This window comes from Ursus arctos, unplaced genomic scaffold, assembly GCF_023065955.2.
Source record: "Ursus arctos isolate Adak ecotype North America unplaced genomic scaffold, UrsArc2.0 scaffold_2, whole genome shotgun sequence".
Taxonomy (NCBI): Eukaryota; Metazoa; Chordata; class Mammalia; order Carnivora; family Ursidae; genus Ursus; species Ursus arctos.
Genome location: NW_026622874.1, coordinates 50,744,586 through 50,762,365, shown reverse-complemented (window position 1 = coordinate 50,762,365; position 17,780 = coordinate 50,744,586). Strand labels below are relative to the sequence as shown.

The 17,780-nt window shown below is 37.3% G+C and overlaps 1 protein-coding gene across 1 annotated transcript in view; it reads left to right on the top strand.

Moving 5' to 3' along the window:
• The window catches only part of USH2A (usherin), a 676,313-nt gene that overhangs the window by 573,077 nt on the left and 85,456 nt on the right, over window positions 1-17,780 (top strand). The window contains exons 60-61 of the mRNA XM_026517347.4: window positions 531-693; window positions 12,212-12,566. Coding sequence (XP_026373132.2) covers window positions 531-693; window positions 12,212-12,566 — 518 coding nt within the window. The remainder of the gene's footprint in view (window positions 1-530; window positions 694-12,211; window positions 12,567-17,780) is intronic.

Genomic DNA, 17,780 nt, shown 5'->3' with positions numbered 1-17,780 from the left:
TGCAAAATCAACTTCTGCATCTTTATGTCTCTAAAACTATGTTATGGAGATACAATATTCTTCAAATTAATTGATTCTTATGTGTTGGGAGGTGGTTATTATTTTTAAATATTGGCAAGAATAAGATATTATTAAGAATATACAAGATGTGCAGGTCACACACACTTAACGATATTCAAGTACATTAACACTTTCTGGCAAAATGACTGTAATAAACTAGAGAAACCACAGTTCAGACAAGCATAAGCATTCTTGCCTATGCCTCTATAAATTTGTGGTTACTTAATGGATTTTCCAAAAATGATTCCCTATTTAAATATACATAAAATATATATAATATAAAATACGTATATATATAAATATATTCAAATTATATAGAGATTTATAGTACTAGTCTAAAATATGTGTACAAGGGTCATATACAAAAGTTCAGCTAAAATGATTTCCATGATCTCCTTGTCCTTCTATATGCATATGTAACTCTTCCCCTGCTTGACAAATTACTAAAGGACTTGATTCTTTTTTTCAAGGAAGTTGTGGAGTTAGCAGTGGGATGTTTGTCAAAACATCTGAAGCAGCCCCAGTGGGTCTACGTTCCCCTGTTCTTAAGGCACTGGGGTCAGCTAGCATAGAGGTTAAGTGGATGCCACCTGAAAAGCCAAATGGAGTCATCATCAACTACTTTCTTCACAGGTAACATTGACTATTACTGCTATTTTAAATTATTTAAAAATGTGTACCATTCCAGGACCATAAAACCAAATACATTGTATTTTTCCATAAGGGAATAAATGGGAATTGGTGCTTTATGGAGCACCTACTAGGGTCTAAGATTGGTACTGGGGGGCGCCTGCGTGGCGCAGTCGTTAAGCGTCTGCCTTCGGCTCAGGGCATGATCCCGGCGTTGTGGGATCGAGCCCCACATCAGGCTCCTCTGCCATGAACCTGCTTCTTCCTCTCCCACTCCCTCTGCTTGTGTTCCCTCTCTCGCTGGCTGTCTCTCTCTCTGTCAAATAAATAAATAAAATCTTCGAGAAAAAAAAAAGATTGGTACTGGAAGCTTTTACACATGATCCAGGGGGAAAAAAACCACAGCTACCATGTAACACTTTTGTCTGAGCCCTACTTGAAAGATGAGACCTCATAGTGCACATCAGCCTTACCTCTGATTAAGTCGTAGAGCAGCACCCTAGAGGCTCACTGACCAAGAGAACATAGTCATTCCAGAGCAGGAACCAGGTCTGCAATGAGAATTCTAATATTTCCCATCACCTATTATGTGGAGCTCGGAAAAACTTTTTATCCTCAAAAAACAAGGTGCTTCCCATATGCGGAAAGAATGGCTCAACTCTGCAGTTCCCCTTCTGGTGGAAGGAGTTTCCACTCAGCTGGCTGGATGGTTCTGAGAATGCAATAGATGGTAATGCAGCTTCTTTTCACCATGATGTGCAGAATTTGTTTCCAAATTTCTGCTCAGCAAACATTAATTTGAAGAATAATATTTCTGATTCAAATACGCACAAACACGTAAAAATGGCTAATGCGAATTTACATTTTACGCTAAGCACATTAGTGCAAGCTCTAAAATGCCCATCCTCTTCCAATAGTTTTCTTTCATCTACTTAATGCTAATTGTATGAGAAAAGCACATCAAATTCCTATTCTGCATAAAGGGAAATAAAGTATCTGTTATAGAGCAGGACGTGGCTTCAGTCTGTTGGTTTTGTAAATAAAGCTCATGATTACAGTGACTATTCCATGGCAGCTATAGAGAGGGAAAACAGGAAATATAATGCAGAAAGCCCGCTTCAATGAAAAATACTGTAAATTGAATTTGACAGCATTTGATGGCATTTGATTATTCTAGTCACAGCCAAACAATGATATAAAGAGTAATATGAAACAGAATGTGTTACTGCCTAGCAGACTCAAAAGCAATAAACCTTCCTCCAATGTGACACAATCACTTCACAATCATAATTGTAGCCTGTTTGATACCTCTGAGTACAGCAGAAGGGCACTGACTGACATAGATACATTTTGTTTTTTATTTAAAGTGAAATGAAAATGGCGCACTGGGGCTCCAGATACAATCGTTATATTCACCTACATAGGCATGAATCACTTGGCGGTTATTTCAGCTGAAGTTTAAATGTGCTTAGACAACAACAATATCAAATTTTTCTTAGATAGCTGCAAAAAAAAATCAGAAATTTGTAAGGACAGAAATAGAATGTAGACACATAGTTCTTTTTCATTCTGGGACTACATAGAGCCCCTTCTATAGTTATAGCCACGAGCCTGCAGTATTTCTGGGGAGGTTATGGCATGTAATTCCTGCTTCATCATTTGCCTCCTCTTTCTTGTATCGCCACCAAAGGAAATACACTTAGCTCAAACCAAAGTCGGGGTTTGGCCTAGGCAGATATTTTCATTAAATTGCAGGAAGCCAATTTGCCAATCCCATTTTGCAAATACCTGTCACTCTGCTCTCTAAGCCCCTAAATCGCTTCCCCTCAGTAATTTCCTTCCATTGTCTAAAGTCTGCCTCTAGATATCATCCTATTGAAAAGCTTCTGTGCTGATAAAGGGGTGTTGATGACTTTACAAACAAAATAATCTAGGAAGGATATGATTGTTAGTGCAATTTCTTCTGTTCTGTTTACCTGTTACTTTGTTATTTGATTTAGGCTACTTTGTTCACTAAGGTGAGGAGTTACAAAAGACAATACTGACAATAGGGACAACATTGATGTTAGTTGTGCAACCTGTTACTGATAAAGTATAGACAAGGCCATCTTCAGCATTTTTTTTCTCCTTATAGTGCGTTTGGATATTATAGTAATGATTTTTCAGTATTCCCCTCTATCATATATCTAGAATGTTGTAAATGCCAAAATCCCTCCACAAAATCTGACTTCTGTCTACAAAATCTACCAGATATTTTTTCCTTAGGACTTTACAAAATACTTAATGAAATGATCTCCTACCATTTTAATAGAGACAAAATTGCATGAGGTTTATTCTCATAAACTCTCTCTTTAAATAAATACAGAGATTGATCAATGTGCAATAAGAAAAAATGTATACAAATACCTTCTAAACACTGTAAAAGTAGAAATGAATAATGAACTCTTTCTGAATATTTAAATAGTAAGATTTTGAAGGATAAAAACGGAGATAGTTTAGATAGATGGTTGATATGGAAAAATATTCCAAGCAGGGAAACACAAATAATAATTTTCTAGAATGGAAAAATTAAGCTGATTGAATAAACTAAGAGGGCATCGACTCAAAACTGAAGAAATTTTTATACAGTCAATTCATGTTGCGTGGAAAGATAGATATGGGATGGTGATAGGTAGATAGATGATCAATAGATGATAGATACATCCATAGATGGATAGATAGAAAGAAATGTTCATATCTACTGTGAGATCTGAGTCCTATTACCAAGGACCTTTACTATAGTAGGAGATATAAGTCAAACTTAAGCAAACAAATGAAAAAAGAGAAATATAATGTGAAAAATATAAATATTTACCAGAAAGTTTACAGGAAAGAAAGATTCTTTTTGTCTGGAATATTTATGGAAGACTTCATTCATTCATGGATGAAGTTGATGTCATTGGGACTTGGTCTTACAATATAAAAATTTAGTGACCATTATTAGAAATACTTTAGTTGGAAAAAGTTTTAACAGGACAGAATATTACAAAGGCTATTTATCCTTTCTTTATGATTACCCAAGGCGCATAAAATTTCCATCAATGAAAGTAACTATTATTAATTTTAACATATATAATATTTCTTCTTTCTTTTTATAGTTTCCCTTACATAAAAAGAATCCTATTGTTCATGTGTTCTCCAATTTTCTTTAGGTATTTGGATGCACACACACACACACACACATACACACACACCCTGCACTTCTTTTAATGACTCAACTATATTTTATTATGTGGATGTGTGTCAATATTATTTAACCAATCCCCTACTGATGGCAAATTAGGTGATTTCCAAGTTTTCATTACAACAGCAACTCTCAAAAAAACACCTTTACAATGAGCAGGTGAAGGATTATTCTTGGTACTAGAAGTGCAGGGTCTAATTTTGTGCATTTTAAATAGAGATTGTTCGATTGTCTTCTAAAAATGGTTTGTAAGAATTTTAATTCTGGGGGTACCTGGGTGGCTCAGTCGTTAAGCGTCTGCCTTCGGCTCAGGGCATGATCCTGGCATTCTGGGATCAAGCTCCACATCAGGCTTCTCCACTGGGAGCCTGCTTCTTCCTCTCCCACTCCCCCTGCTTGTGTTCCCTCTCTCACTGGCTGTCTCTCTCTCTCTCTCTCTGTCAAATAAATAAATAAATAAATAAATAAATAAATAAATAAATCTTTTAAAAAAAGAAGAATTTTAATTCTGAAAACTCCTGTCCATAAGGGGTCTTAACAATTTTTCAAACCTTTGCCAGTTTAATATTTTAAATGACATATTGTTGTTTTAATTAAAATTTTGATCATTATAAGTGAAGTCATTCATTTATTTTAAATATTCACTTGCTATTTGTGTATGGGTATATAAATATTATATATCCTTAGACTATTTTCTTTTGGAATATTTCTCATTCATTTGTCTATGCTCTTTATATAGTAAGGAAATTCTCCCTTAAATATCATATTAAAATAACACATCAGTTATTTCTTTCAGCGATTTTATGGGTTCTACTCCTTATATCTAAATATAGACTTAAGTTGGTTTTAAAAAATGAGACAAGAAGTCTATGCATTTATTTTTTTTTAAACTATCTAGTTTGTCAACATTATTTTATAATTCACTGTTTTGAAATACCACCTATACAAAATTCCATCATCTGGTCCATTTCAGGATTTTATATTCTATTTCATTTATAGTGGACAGGATTTTAATAAGCAGAGTCTGGTAGCAAAGATATCTCAGGTGAATAAAATTAATAGAATGAACAATTCCCAACACTAAAGGCATAGTGTTCAAGTAATTGTCAGGCTTGGCTGGAGCCTTTGTTATTTATAGGGGGAATTTCAACAATCAGCTTGATGGTAGATTTTAGAAGACTTGAAATACCAGGCTAAGGAGTTTAGATTTTTGATGTGGAGGCAATGTAAGCCATTGCAAGTTCAGGGTAAAATAGAAAAGCATTGTGATGAAGTGGACAGAGCTTGACATTTGTAGGCAGAAGATGTGGCTTCCAGGTGCTGGGTCCAACACTTACTAGTTATGTGACCTTGGGGAAGTCATTATATTCCCCAAGCTTCATTTTTATGTAAAGATAGGCTAATAAACATAAAGAATTACTTCCTAGAATTTTGTAAGAATTAAATGAAATAACGTATGTGAAAGTCCTGTGTTAAACATCAAGCATGATTAAAGTAGGAAGTCATCCTAGATGTACAATAAAGATGTGCCATGCTTTAGGAAGACAAATCTGGCAGGTACAAATATTTAAGGACAAGGAAAAAGATCCATGATATTAAAAGAAGAAGATTGCACAACAGTGTGCCTAGGATGATTCTGTTTTTCTTTAAACATATAGAATATTTCTTTACATTTTTATGTGCATAAAAAATATCTGGAAAAACAAAAAAACTTAACAGTGCTTATCTCCCAGAGATAAGTTAAGCACAATCCTTTTATTTATTTTTATTTTTAAAGATTTTTTTTTAATTTTTTTATTTGAGAGAGAGAGAAAGCATGAGAAAAGGGAGGGGCAGAGGGAGAAGGAGGCTCCCTGCTGAGCGGGAAACCCAACGCAGGGCTCAATCCCAGGACTCTGAAATCCTGACCTGAGCTAAAGACAGATACTTAACCAACTGAGCCACCCAGGCTCCCCGAGCACAATCCTTTTAAATACAGATCCTCCTCAACTTACTCTGAGGTTACATCCCAATAAACCCATTGTAAGTTGAAAATACTATAAGTCAAAAATGTATTTAATACACCTAACATACCAGGGGCGCCTGGGTGGCTTGAGCCCTAGACTTTTGAATTTAACTTAGGTCATGATCCCAGGGTCATGGGATCAAGCCCCACATCAGGCTCCATGCTGAGCATGGAGTCTGCTTGTCCCTCTCCCTCTGCTCCTCCCGCACTTGTGCTATCACTCTCTCAAATAAATAAATAAAATCTTTAAAAAAAAATACATCTACCAAACATCATGACTTATCCTGGCCTATTGTAGATGTGTTCAGAACACTTAGCCTATATTTGGGCAAAATCATCTAACACAAATAATATTTTGTGTTATTTTTATATTTTAAAATATTATTAATTTTATAATTTTATATTTTTAATCTTATTCTAGAATAAAGTGTTGAACACCTCATGTAATTTATTGAACACTGTACTAAAGCATAAAACAGAATGGTGGTGTAGCTACAGAAGGGTTGTGTGTCAGTTGTTTACCCTGTGATTGTGTGGCAGACTAGAAGCTGCCACTCGCTGCCACTGCCCCAAATTCTTCAAGAATATTTTACAGCATACTGCTGTCCTGGGAAAAGATCAAAATTCAGAATGTGAAGTACAATGTCTACTGAATACATATCACTTTCACATCGTCATAAAGTCAAAAAATTTAAGTCAAGCCATCATAAGTTGGGGACTGTCTGTACTTGTGTTTTTGTTCATCCGTATTTTCTAATTACTGTTCACAACAAATGTTTCATATGGCAAGATAAAGACAAAATAGTAAATTCAGTTAGTCCAGATGCAAATCAATCCTCACCCTGTTAATGATTTCCCGATTTCTCTCTTTCTGTGGACATCATCACTCTCTGTAGCAAGTTCTGCTTCAGAAAGAGAAACCACAACAGTCGTTTTAACTGATTTTAACTTACATAATTGTTAACTAGTTGTAAATTTGTTAACTAGGTAATTGGAAGGATAAAAAGTGAACTCTAAGATTATCATGCAGGTGGCAACTGCAGGAAACAGCTACTACCCTTGGGACTGAGGCAGCTAGAATTTAAAACTCAGTAACTAGAGGGGAGCACACGCCCCCACTCCCTGCCCGGGAACCCGACCCCCACTGCCATGCTGGCACCCAGACACCTGAGGAACAAGCACCGTCCAGCTGACGCAGGTGTTTGGGGAGAAGGCATGAAATAAAACTGGTTTTTCCAAGTGTTGTTAAAATTTCATACTCAAACTTCTCTTGAGGGGGAAGGATTTGTTACTTTCAGTGTGAAAAATCCTGGCTGAAGAGACATTTACATAATCAGCAAGCAAACAAGAAAAGTAAGCAACCAGTTCCTTTTTCCTTTCAGCCTTCTGGTCTCCCTCTGGCGCCCCCTATTGACAGAGCTCAACATAGACTCAGCAGTTAAAGCAGAAATGCCATTGCAGAGTCCCAGCTCCTCCATAAAGCCAAAATATTGAAGGAAAGGGTTATTGCTCAGAGACAGCGACTTAATAATGGGCACATTTTTCTAGTTAACCAGGTTTCAGAGAATTTTTGTCTCGTCAACCAGTCCGTCACCCAGGCATTGCTTACAAAATATTTATTGTTTATTATAGTGTGCCATGCTTCCCTAGGGGCTGAGAATATACAGATAAGTAAGAGAGAGTCTTTGCCTTCAAGGAGCTTGTAGTATGATATAGAAGGTAGAAAAGAAAGAAAATATATTACAATATAGTGTGACAAGTGAATCCATAGAAAGTAGACTTAGCACATAAGGCAACACGATAATTCTATTTGAGAGAGAAGCAAGGGGAAGACTTCCTGGAGAGAGGGACTGTGGTGGTGCTTTAAAAGATGAATTAGAGTTAGCCTATAGAAAGGGGAGGATGAAGAAAGTGTGCAGCAAGGCATTGCAGAACAAGAATGACGTATCAAAGCCACGGAAGCATGAGCTATCTTGGACTAAAAGGGAACTGTGGGCAAGCATTTGACTATGACGGGGATATCAAATGGAATAGAAATCTGGAACATAAAGCTGTAGTGGTAAGCACAGGCCAGTTGCATGGCAAATCACTACCATTTTAACCGGGATTAAATCTTAACATTTTTGGATTATCTCTGACGTCTCCTCCCCCGACACCAAAGTATCTACTCACTCCATGAAGCTGGATGATTCAACCTTTTCCATGGCATTTGGTAAATCACCTGTGTTTTCAGTTCCTCTACAATCAGTTGTAGTTCAGGATCTATCTTTATTCTCATGTGGTCTGTTGAGATGACCTCTTCACGATGTGACTGACTACCTGTTGTCATTCCCTTTCAATGCAGCCTTTACATGATTGCTGGATTTGTCTTCCTAAAAGCAGCTTTGGACGCCATTTCTATGATAACTTCATTTGTATCATGTATTACATTTAACCCAGTGATTTTCCTGTGCATAATTTGATATAATTCTTACAAAAATGTGGGGACATTATACACTATAAAGTTTTTAACTCCAGTTTACAAAGTGGAATGGAAACTTAGAGAGCACAGGTGAGTTTTGCCCAAGGCCATCTAATCAGGGGGTTGTAGGCCTAGACCTACAACCTATCTCCTCGGACTACAGGTATTTTGGGTTTTATATTTAAATTGGTATTCTTATTATTCTTCATAAGGTGAGGGTGGCAGCTTCATAATCTGAAATTGCTTTGGAAAATGAACTAGTTATAGGATTTTGCTTTGGTTACTTCTGAAGACAAACGCTGAGAATTGTTGCAGGGAATAAAGGGATAAGGAGTTTTGGGTTTTTTGGGGTTTTTTTTAAGGTTATACTACAGTAAGAAAACATAAGTATGAATCTCTTTTAAAATATATGGTTCCTAGTTTTAATACTTATTTTTGTTTTCTTCTTAGTGTTAAGCAACAGTAAATTAACTCTAGTTGGAAAAGGACATTCATTTTTCAAGTATCTCCCAAATGAGTTTAAGCATAGAATAACCATTTGGCTATTCAGAGAGAACTGAAAATGTGATTTCCCTAAACGCAGACTGTTCAGGAGGAAACACTTCCAGTTAAATGAGCAGTTGAAGCCTAAATCTTAAATAAATTAGGAATAATTGTGATCTACTTAACCTCTTCAGTTCAAAGTTTATTCAGACCTGAAGATATTCTGTTTTTTAACACCACAGATGGAGCATTTACCTCAACATAATGTTAATTTATTGAGTATTCAATAGTGGCAAGAAATACTTAACCAGGCATCATCCTTTAATTGGTTTGGTGGATAAACTTGAAGCTAACACAATATTTAATCTCGCACATAGCACAGATTTTTCAAATTCATGCTTTCAGGCAATTTTTAAAAGAATGTCACAACCATGGCTACACCTCAACGTGGGAATTCATGAGAGTTTAATAAAAATTAATTGAATTGTCATAGGAAGGTTGAAGCCAGACAAAACAGACAATTTTTATTTCCCCATAGAAGTTTATGTTTGTTTGCTGTGTTATGTTTCTTGCAAACACCTTTTAAAAACTCACTGAGTGGAGTCCTTGGCTGTGAGCCCTGTGGTCCTCATTAGAATGGATCCCTCCCAATGACACACCTGGTACCTACTATCTGCAGCAAGTACAAAGGCCAAACCCTGCAAACCGACACTGAGTGCAGAATCTGGCCCACGCATGGTAGCGAGGAATAATGAGGTGGGTTGCCGAAACATAATTGCAGGTCACTGAGAGGTATCTAGGAAGCCTCTATAGTCTCCAGCAGGAGGCTTGTCATTGCTCGTGCTTAGGTCATTGTGATTTATCAACTTGAGGATCATCAAATTCCCAAAGCCAGAGATTTTAAATATCCTGCCTTTTTGTGAGAGGTACTGTCATTTACTTTGCCTTAATAACCCTTTCCATTTTGATGGTTAATCTGATATGGCAGCATGTGACTATCCTGGCATCTGAAGAACATGTTCATTAAATACTCCTAACAGCCTGGAAAATACTGCTTTATCCATCAGTCTCTCTCAACTACAGAGTAGAAGCTGAGTAGGAAAGGGTCATCTCTTGGGTACATTCTTCCCCAACCTAGAATGCTACGTTAGTAGGTAAAAAGAGTTTATAAAGATGAGGCAAAAATGCAGAGAAGCCATGGAATTACATATCTTTTGGCCATTTGTTCAAAGAAATTATTGAATTTACGGGGCTCAGATGCTAGGAATATGGAAATAGATCAACCACGATTCCTCAGCAGCTTCCCCTTCTGGTTAGGTCTGTAGCTAACCAGATTTTTTTTTTAATTTTTCATTTTTGCATCATGAATTTACATCCAGATGAGCAAATAACTGTTCCGAATGAAATATCAGATATTTGGGGCTATATTAACAACTGACAATTCCATTCCTCTTGCTTAAATGTTTAATGCTCAATATACTGAGTACCCAAATAGTATGCATGGGCCTTAGTTTTTATATCAGTCAAATCTACAGATGGGACTGAAGAATCCCTTTCTCAGGCATTTGGAAGGATTTTTTGAACATACTCTGAATTTTACTAGGTCTTGGAGAAGACATTTAAAAGGAATCTGATTTTTGCCCTTTAAAGATCTCTAGAGCAAATTCATATTACATAATTTATCATGTTATTTTCATTAATTTGCATTTAGCTCTATCTTCTTGACTCAGCCATGAGTTCCTTTAGAGAAGGAATGTGTACCTCTGCTCCTGGTACAAGGTGTGGTGTTATATTAAGTGCTCAATAAAGGTTTGTTGATGAATACAAGAAAGAACGGCCCTTACTTTGAAGGGTTATGGCTTAATTAAAGAAGAGAAAATTCAGAATATGCATGACATGAAGGATATGAATTCAAAACATTTTTTAAATATCCTGGAAGCAGATGCAAAATAATTGTGCAAGGTAAAAGAGAATTAGAGCCGTGGGCTTCTCTTCGTCATTCCTCATCCTTCGGTGCACTAGCCAGGGCTTTTTTGCACAAAGATCTTGTGGTTCTAGGAGCATTAAAAGGGTCACGCTCAGTGTGCAAACACTTTTCAAGTCTCTGCATTCATCATATTTGCTAATGTCCTGTTGACCAGTTCATAGTGAGTTTGGGAGCACATTAGCAATAGACATGGATATAGGAAAACAAAACAATTGGAATACTTACTGCAATCCATCTGCTAGAGAAGGGTAAGAATTCCTCATAATATCAACTTCTAATAATTCTACATAGTGTAATTTCCAGTTGTGCAAAAAATAAAATTGTGCAATGTAATGCATGTGCACATGCACACACTTCACACACATATAATGGAATATTACTCAGCCATCAGAAAGAACGATTACCCAACACTTGCAGCAACATGGAGGGGACTGGAGGAGATTATGCTAAGTGAAATAAGTCAAGCAGAGAAAGACAATTATCATATGGTTTCACTCATTTGTGGAACATAAGAAATAGCAGGGAGATCGGTAGGAGAAGGAAGGGAGGAATGAAGGGGGGGTAAACAGAAGGGGGAATGAACCACGAGAGACTATGGACTTTGGGAAACAAACTGAGGGCTTCAGAGGGAGGGCGGGTAGGGGATTGGGATAGACCGGTGATGGGTATTAAGAAGGGCACATATTGCATAGAGCACTGGGTGTTATATGCAAGTAATGAATCATGGAACACTACATCAAACACTAAGGATGTACTGTATGGTGACTAACATAACAAAATAAAAAATTATTATTAAAAAAAGAATATAACACTAAGGAAAATAAGTCAGAGAAAGACAAATACTGTATGTTTTCAGTCATGTGTAATTTAAGAAAGAAAACAAACGAAGGGGGGAAAAAAGGCAAACCAAAAAAAAAAAAAGCAAAGATCCAGAAATATTTTTTAAATGTGTTAATAGTGCTTACATATATGCTTCTGATTTTTAAAGTTTTTAAATAACATATGTGTTTCTACATGTTGTATGTGCAGATTTTTTTAAGGAAAAATTTCTAAGGCAATACAATAAAATGTAATTATGGGTAGTTATGCACTGTTTAAATGTTTTTATTTCTTCTGTGTTTTCCATATTTTCTAGGAAATATATACATTCTTTATGATTAGCCAAGAAAAAAAAACCTACACTTAAAAAATGATACTGAGTCAGGCCTTTTGTGTACTCTTGCACCTGGTCTTCATTATGACACCAGAAAGGGGCAGTTGAATTGATAACAAATTTTTCTGAAAAGCAATTTCTTACTCTATGTGCAGACTTTCTTTTGAAATGTGCTGCTGTCCCTGATTGCCTTCCTGGTCTCCTTGTAGACGTCCTGCTGGCTTTGAAGAGGAGTCCCTTTTGTTTGTCTGGTCAGAAGGAGCCCTTGAATTCACTGATGCTTCGGATACTCTGATGCCTTTCACACACTATGAATACCGAGTCAGAGCCCACAACTCCAGGGGCTCAGTGGAGAGTCTGTGGTCATCAGCCCGGACCCTGGAAGCCCCACCTCAATATTTGCCAGCACCGTGGGCGCAAGCAACCAGTGCCCACTCAGTTCTGTTGAACTGGACAAAGCCAGAATCGCCCAATGGCATTATCTCCCAGTACCACGTGGTCTACCAAGAGAGACCGGATGATCCAACGTTTAACGTCTCTACTGTGCATGCTTTCACCGTGATGGTAAGAACTTAGGAAAAAAGAGTAACAGATGCTTAGAGTATCTGGTTAATATGTTGAAATTGATTCTTTATCCAGCTTATCGTTTGTCTTCAGTGAGAGCTTAAATGCATTAAAATCTTTCACATGTGAAAAAGAGCAATGTAGTCATGGGGAAGATATTGAATTGAGTGTAAGGGACATTGGAGACCAGTTTGCAGGCCACAATTAATTTTCATTACCTCAAGCAAATAAATGAATATCTCTGTGTGTGATTTCCAAATCCATTAAATGGGGATACTAAATGTGTCTCTGTATACCTCATGGGGATGAAGCATAGATAAAATTAGACCAATACGGATATAGACACAGATACAAATTTGGTGCAGATACAGATATAGACACAGATTCGGATCAGATATGGATATAGATAGATGTGACATTATTGGCTCTTTGAGAAAAAAAGGAAGTTAAATTTCTAGATCTATCTATCTGGATGATATAGATATAGATATCACATGCACTATAACTTACTGGTGACTTATCTGGGGTGATCACCTCTGGCCCATAGCATAACTTAATTGAGTTCACTAGTATCTTCTGAGAGCTTTCTTTTCACCTGGCATAAGCTGATGTTCTATGGGAGATATGGAAACAGGATGGTTCTTGTATCAGGGAGATTTCTCTTACTGCAGAGATGAAAATTGAACATAAGAGAAAAGTAAGAGAAGTAGTGAACTATAGCCTATAATATCCACCACATGGTGATTCAGATCCCAGATTCCAGCACCTACCAGGCGTAAACCACAATACAAGATCACAATATCATCTACCAAAAGTGTTAGTCAAGAAGTGCTCTGAGAGCTCAGCAGGAAACCCTCAAACTGAAGTGGCTTCATGGAGAAGATGAAATTTGTGGTCTTAGTAGTTAAATACATACAATTTTTAAGATGTGCCAAGACCTTGCTAAATATGAAAATCTCTCATAAGAAAAAATAAACAGGCAGCATAAAGCATTATTTTCAAAAGCAGACCGTGTTTCTATGCTACCAATCTAGATACCCCAATATCCCTGAAGGTTATCTTATAGAGTATTTATCAAAATATCTATATAATACTGAGCAAATACATTGTAAAGAAACTCTGAAAGAACAGTTGTAAATGAATAGTTTAAAGTGCAATATTTTCTCCCTGTCCTTATATTCAGTTTTTCCATATGACTAAAAAATAAGCAGTATGTGAATTAAAGAGATAATATTAATCTTTCTTTTACTTAGAATTCGGAATGGGTACTTTATTTTTTACGTGACATTTAATTACCTTTGATTATCTTTCATACTACATCTTCCTAGAGCCTTCATTACAAGCATTAGAAGCAGTGTTCTTAAGTGCAGAAGGTCTTTTTTAGTTGATATGTGATCCACGGAGAAATCTATGACTTCTCACCTTGTCCTTGGAATTCGTGTTCTAAACTAAAGCAAAATCCTAAAAAATAAAGTAAAAATACTGAAAAACACTTGACAAGGGCTTTCTGAATGACATACCTTAATTTAAATATATTTTTATTGAAGGCACTAATATTGCAATAATTAAACCTCTGATTTTAAAGTATGGCTTTCAGAGGCCTGAGCCTAAACATTTAATTTCCCAAAACAATTTTATTGGAATTCTTTTGTGGTATACCCTCTACATCATTCCTTCATAGCTAGTTTCATCTCACAACACAAGATTTAAAGCATAAAATGAACTCTGTCCTGTATTTAAGCTTCCAGGTTCTGTTTTTATCACACTAAAAAGTTCCTGCAAAAGTGGAAGGCCTAAGGCCCCAAGCTTTAAGCATTGCATGGCCCGTTATCCATGGGCCCTGCCAACACAGCTCCCACCTGGCAGCCCAGTGTTGCTGTGCTCTTCCATTTTCTGAAGAGTAACCTTTGTGCAATGCTAAAGAGAATAGCCAGAATGACCAGGAAACAGTAATATTTCTGCACCCTATTTTTTAATGTTTGCATCTGTGTGCGTGTTCAAAGTGCCCCCCCATCTGAAAATCTGGCCCTGAGAATCCCAAGAAAAGATTTCATCAGGGTCATTAGGAAAGGCCCCATCTGAGCTTGTTAAGCAATCAAGGACATCTTCCATTGAGCAGTCGGGCCAGTGTTCAGATATTGTGGTGAGTAGGCCAGATTCCCGGGTCAGGAGACTACTATGACTCTTTATGGGCTGACATCTTTGAAAGAAAGAATCAGAAAAATAAACTATTGTCTTTGAGCTTCGTACATTCCTACATCCCAAGAGAATGTGTTTGAGCCTTAAAAAAAAAAAAAAAGATATTTAAAGAAGGGCGTTCTACCATGTAATTCCAATTCCTCACCATCAGAGAAGAATGTTTTTTTTATCCTACCCAAATCCTTCCTCCTGTCACTTAAGTCCATCCTTTCCTGTTCAGAAGAGCATGACTTCTCTAAATCAGTGCAATGAACCTTCAGGGTCAAGAACAGATTATTGACGATTCAATCCAATTTGGCAAATAGTCATTGAACACTATATTCAGTATGCCAATACTCAATACTGTGGTCAACTGTATTGTTGAAGACTACCATGAGACTGGGCCCTTGGGCAGAGCAGAGACTGAAGGGGAAGTTGAGTAATCAAGTCTGAGGCACACTTTATTACTGCTGGGCATATCAGATTTCTAAGTTTCTTTACTTCTGAGTTTCTGCTGCTCATGTTCTAATGATTCCCTTTAAATCTCTCTCTGAGTGTCTTCCTGGTTCTACTTAGTTTTTCTCTAATTCCTATACTAGCTAAACATCTTTACTGTCTTCTTCCATGTCTGTGCCTGCCCTAGGAAATATTTCAAGCTTTTGTTTCACTGACCACTCTGGCTAAAATTTTCTAGAGCAACAGAACTACATTTTCAATTGGTGAGGCACAGAATCCCTCCCCACAATTGAAGGATTACAATTTAATCCACAGACTTGCAAGAGGTATCACTAAATAGTCTCATTTAGTCTCTTGTTTACTGGGATCCTATCTCTGCATGAGGGGCCACCAATAAATTGCCCATAATGTAGCGCCATCACTGGCTTGTCCCAACGTCCCCCCAGAGTTGTTTATAGACAGGTGGACGTTGCTGGGAGAGCCACATAAAACAGGTGCAATGGATGCATGAATCCTCTTGATGGTGGCAATGGATGGAGAAATGGCAATGGGGGCCCTCCATGGGGGTGGAGAGCATATGTGTTGGCAGGAGCAGCAGCAGCAGCCGCAGAGGCAGCAGGAGAGGAGAAATGGAAAGAGCGTGGGTTTTAATGTATCACCAGCTTCTCTCCCAATCTCATGAAAAGTTTCATCTCCCTTTGGGCCCAAGTAGGTTCTTCTAAGGGGAAGAGACAGCTATCTAGATTCCTGGGGTCTCTTCAGACCAATACTCTCCACTACTGAAAACAAGCTTTAAGTAGAAGTCCTTAAGCTCCCTTCCCAATTAGCTCTGTGATGAATTGTGCAGTGTCAGGAGAGAAACTGTATTTAGCCTTGCTTGGCATGCAGGAGTTCCATGGTGGTATTTACAGGGAACACTCCTGGCGAGGTTGGCGATATTGCTGCCACCATTCAGATTTGTTTGCTTTTTCTCACTGGCATCTGCCATCGCACTGGCAGAAATAACTTGGGATTTAAAGGCAAAGGTGGTTTACCTGTTAGTCTGTGCTCTCAGTATATCCCTGCTTACCCCACAGGGTTATGAAACATCAAGCCCAGATCATACATTTGCCCAGTACCCTGAAAGATAGATGGTACTTCACTTTCTGGGTAGAATCAAGCATACGGTGCTGAGGGGTAAGCAAATTATATGGGTCACTAAAAGTTGGCTTCCAATCTGGAAATAAAATCCAGAATTACAAACTCTACTTTCTAGATTTTAGTTGCCAAACTCCCTTGCCCAAAGTCAAGGAAGAAGTATTCCAAATTTTCTCTTGTGGTTGTCTCAAGTCTCTTTACCATCAAGTAGATATGGGGGGAGAAGGGGGATGAGATGCTTCATAATTGCCATATTGTGGAGAATTTGTGAGTAAATTGATTAATTTGTTTTTAATCCCATTTTTATTTTGGTTTAGTATAATGTAAAATATATTATTGCTCTTTACATATGATCTTAATTAATTGTAGCTCTTAAAATTGGATGACTCTTAACCTTTTCTCCCCTTATTTATAAGACAATAGAAATGCACTAGGAGATCTAGATATCTGTAAGGACTGCTTCGGTGACTATCTTTCCAAAATGAAGAAAAATTTGGTAATAAAAACAATCACTGTATTTTTTATATCAGTTCTATGAGCTGAGATTTTCACACTTTATAATGTAACTGTTTTACTCATTCTTTATATAAAATTATAAAATAGAGGTGGATAAATGTCACACAAAATGATGACCACTTATTGGCTTGACCCATTTTGTTGTATTGTAATGATGGCTTTGGTCTGACATTAACTTTTCATTCATTAACCTTACATTACCTTTATCCCATTTTTCTAACATGGTACCAATCACGGATATATATCAGGGATCTGCTTTGTACTCAATATTATTAGAGATGCAAACCAAATAAGTCTTCTTGACCTTCATATAAGTACTTCTTAGAGAGAGCTTTGTTTTTCTCAAACCACTTTATTCCAGTGAACTTCCTCCAGGACTCCCTTGCTCAATCAACACTTATTTCCAGGGCAGGTCCTGTGGTTTCCCAGCCACATTCAGTGACAAGGACCAGCCCAGTTTTGGTAATCAGGACTCATTTCGGGTGTTTAAAAAAAAAAAAAATCTAGTCTAAAGCCTGCCTCGTGTCAAGAGATCTGCAGTAGGAAAGAAAGGACACATTTATTTTGTTTATTTCCTTCCCTCTTCTTTAGTTCCCTCCTGTTGATGTCCCCAGGACTGTGGGAGAAAGGAGAATTAGACAAAAAGGAGCAGAGCCTTACTCATGAATCTTGTTCTTATCCATCTGCCAGTGCTTCTTGTGGGGCTAAATGGAGATCCTGCATGGGAAACTCCATGTTCCACGTTCCCTGATACAGGCAGCACACTTTCTGGCTAGTTTCTTGCACCATTACTGCCCCCCAGAGATTCACCCCACAGCCTCTTTTACTTCTGGGTTCTTATCTCCTGAGCAATCAGCTGATACTAGGTCCTATCACACTGAAAAAATCTTATTCTTTTCTTGACATCCTCCAAGCATGGGGAAAACT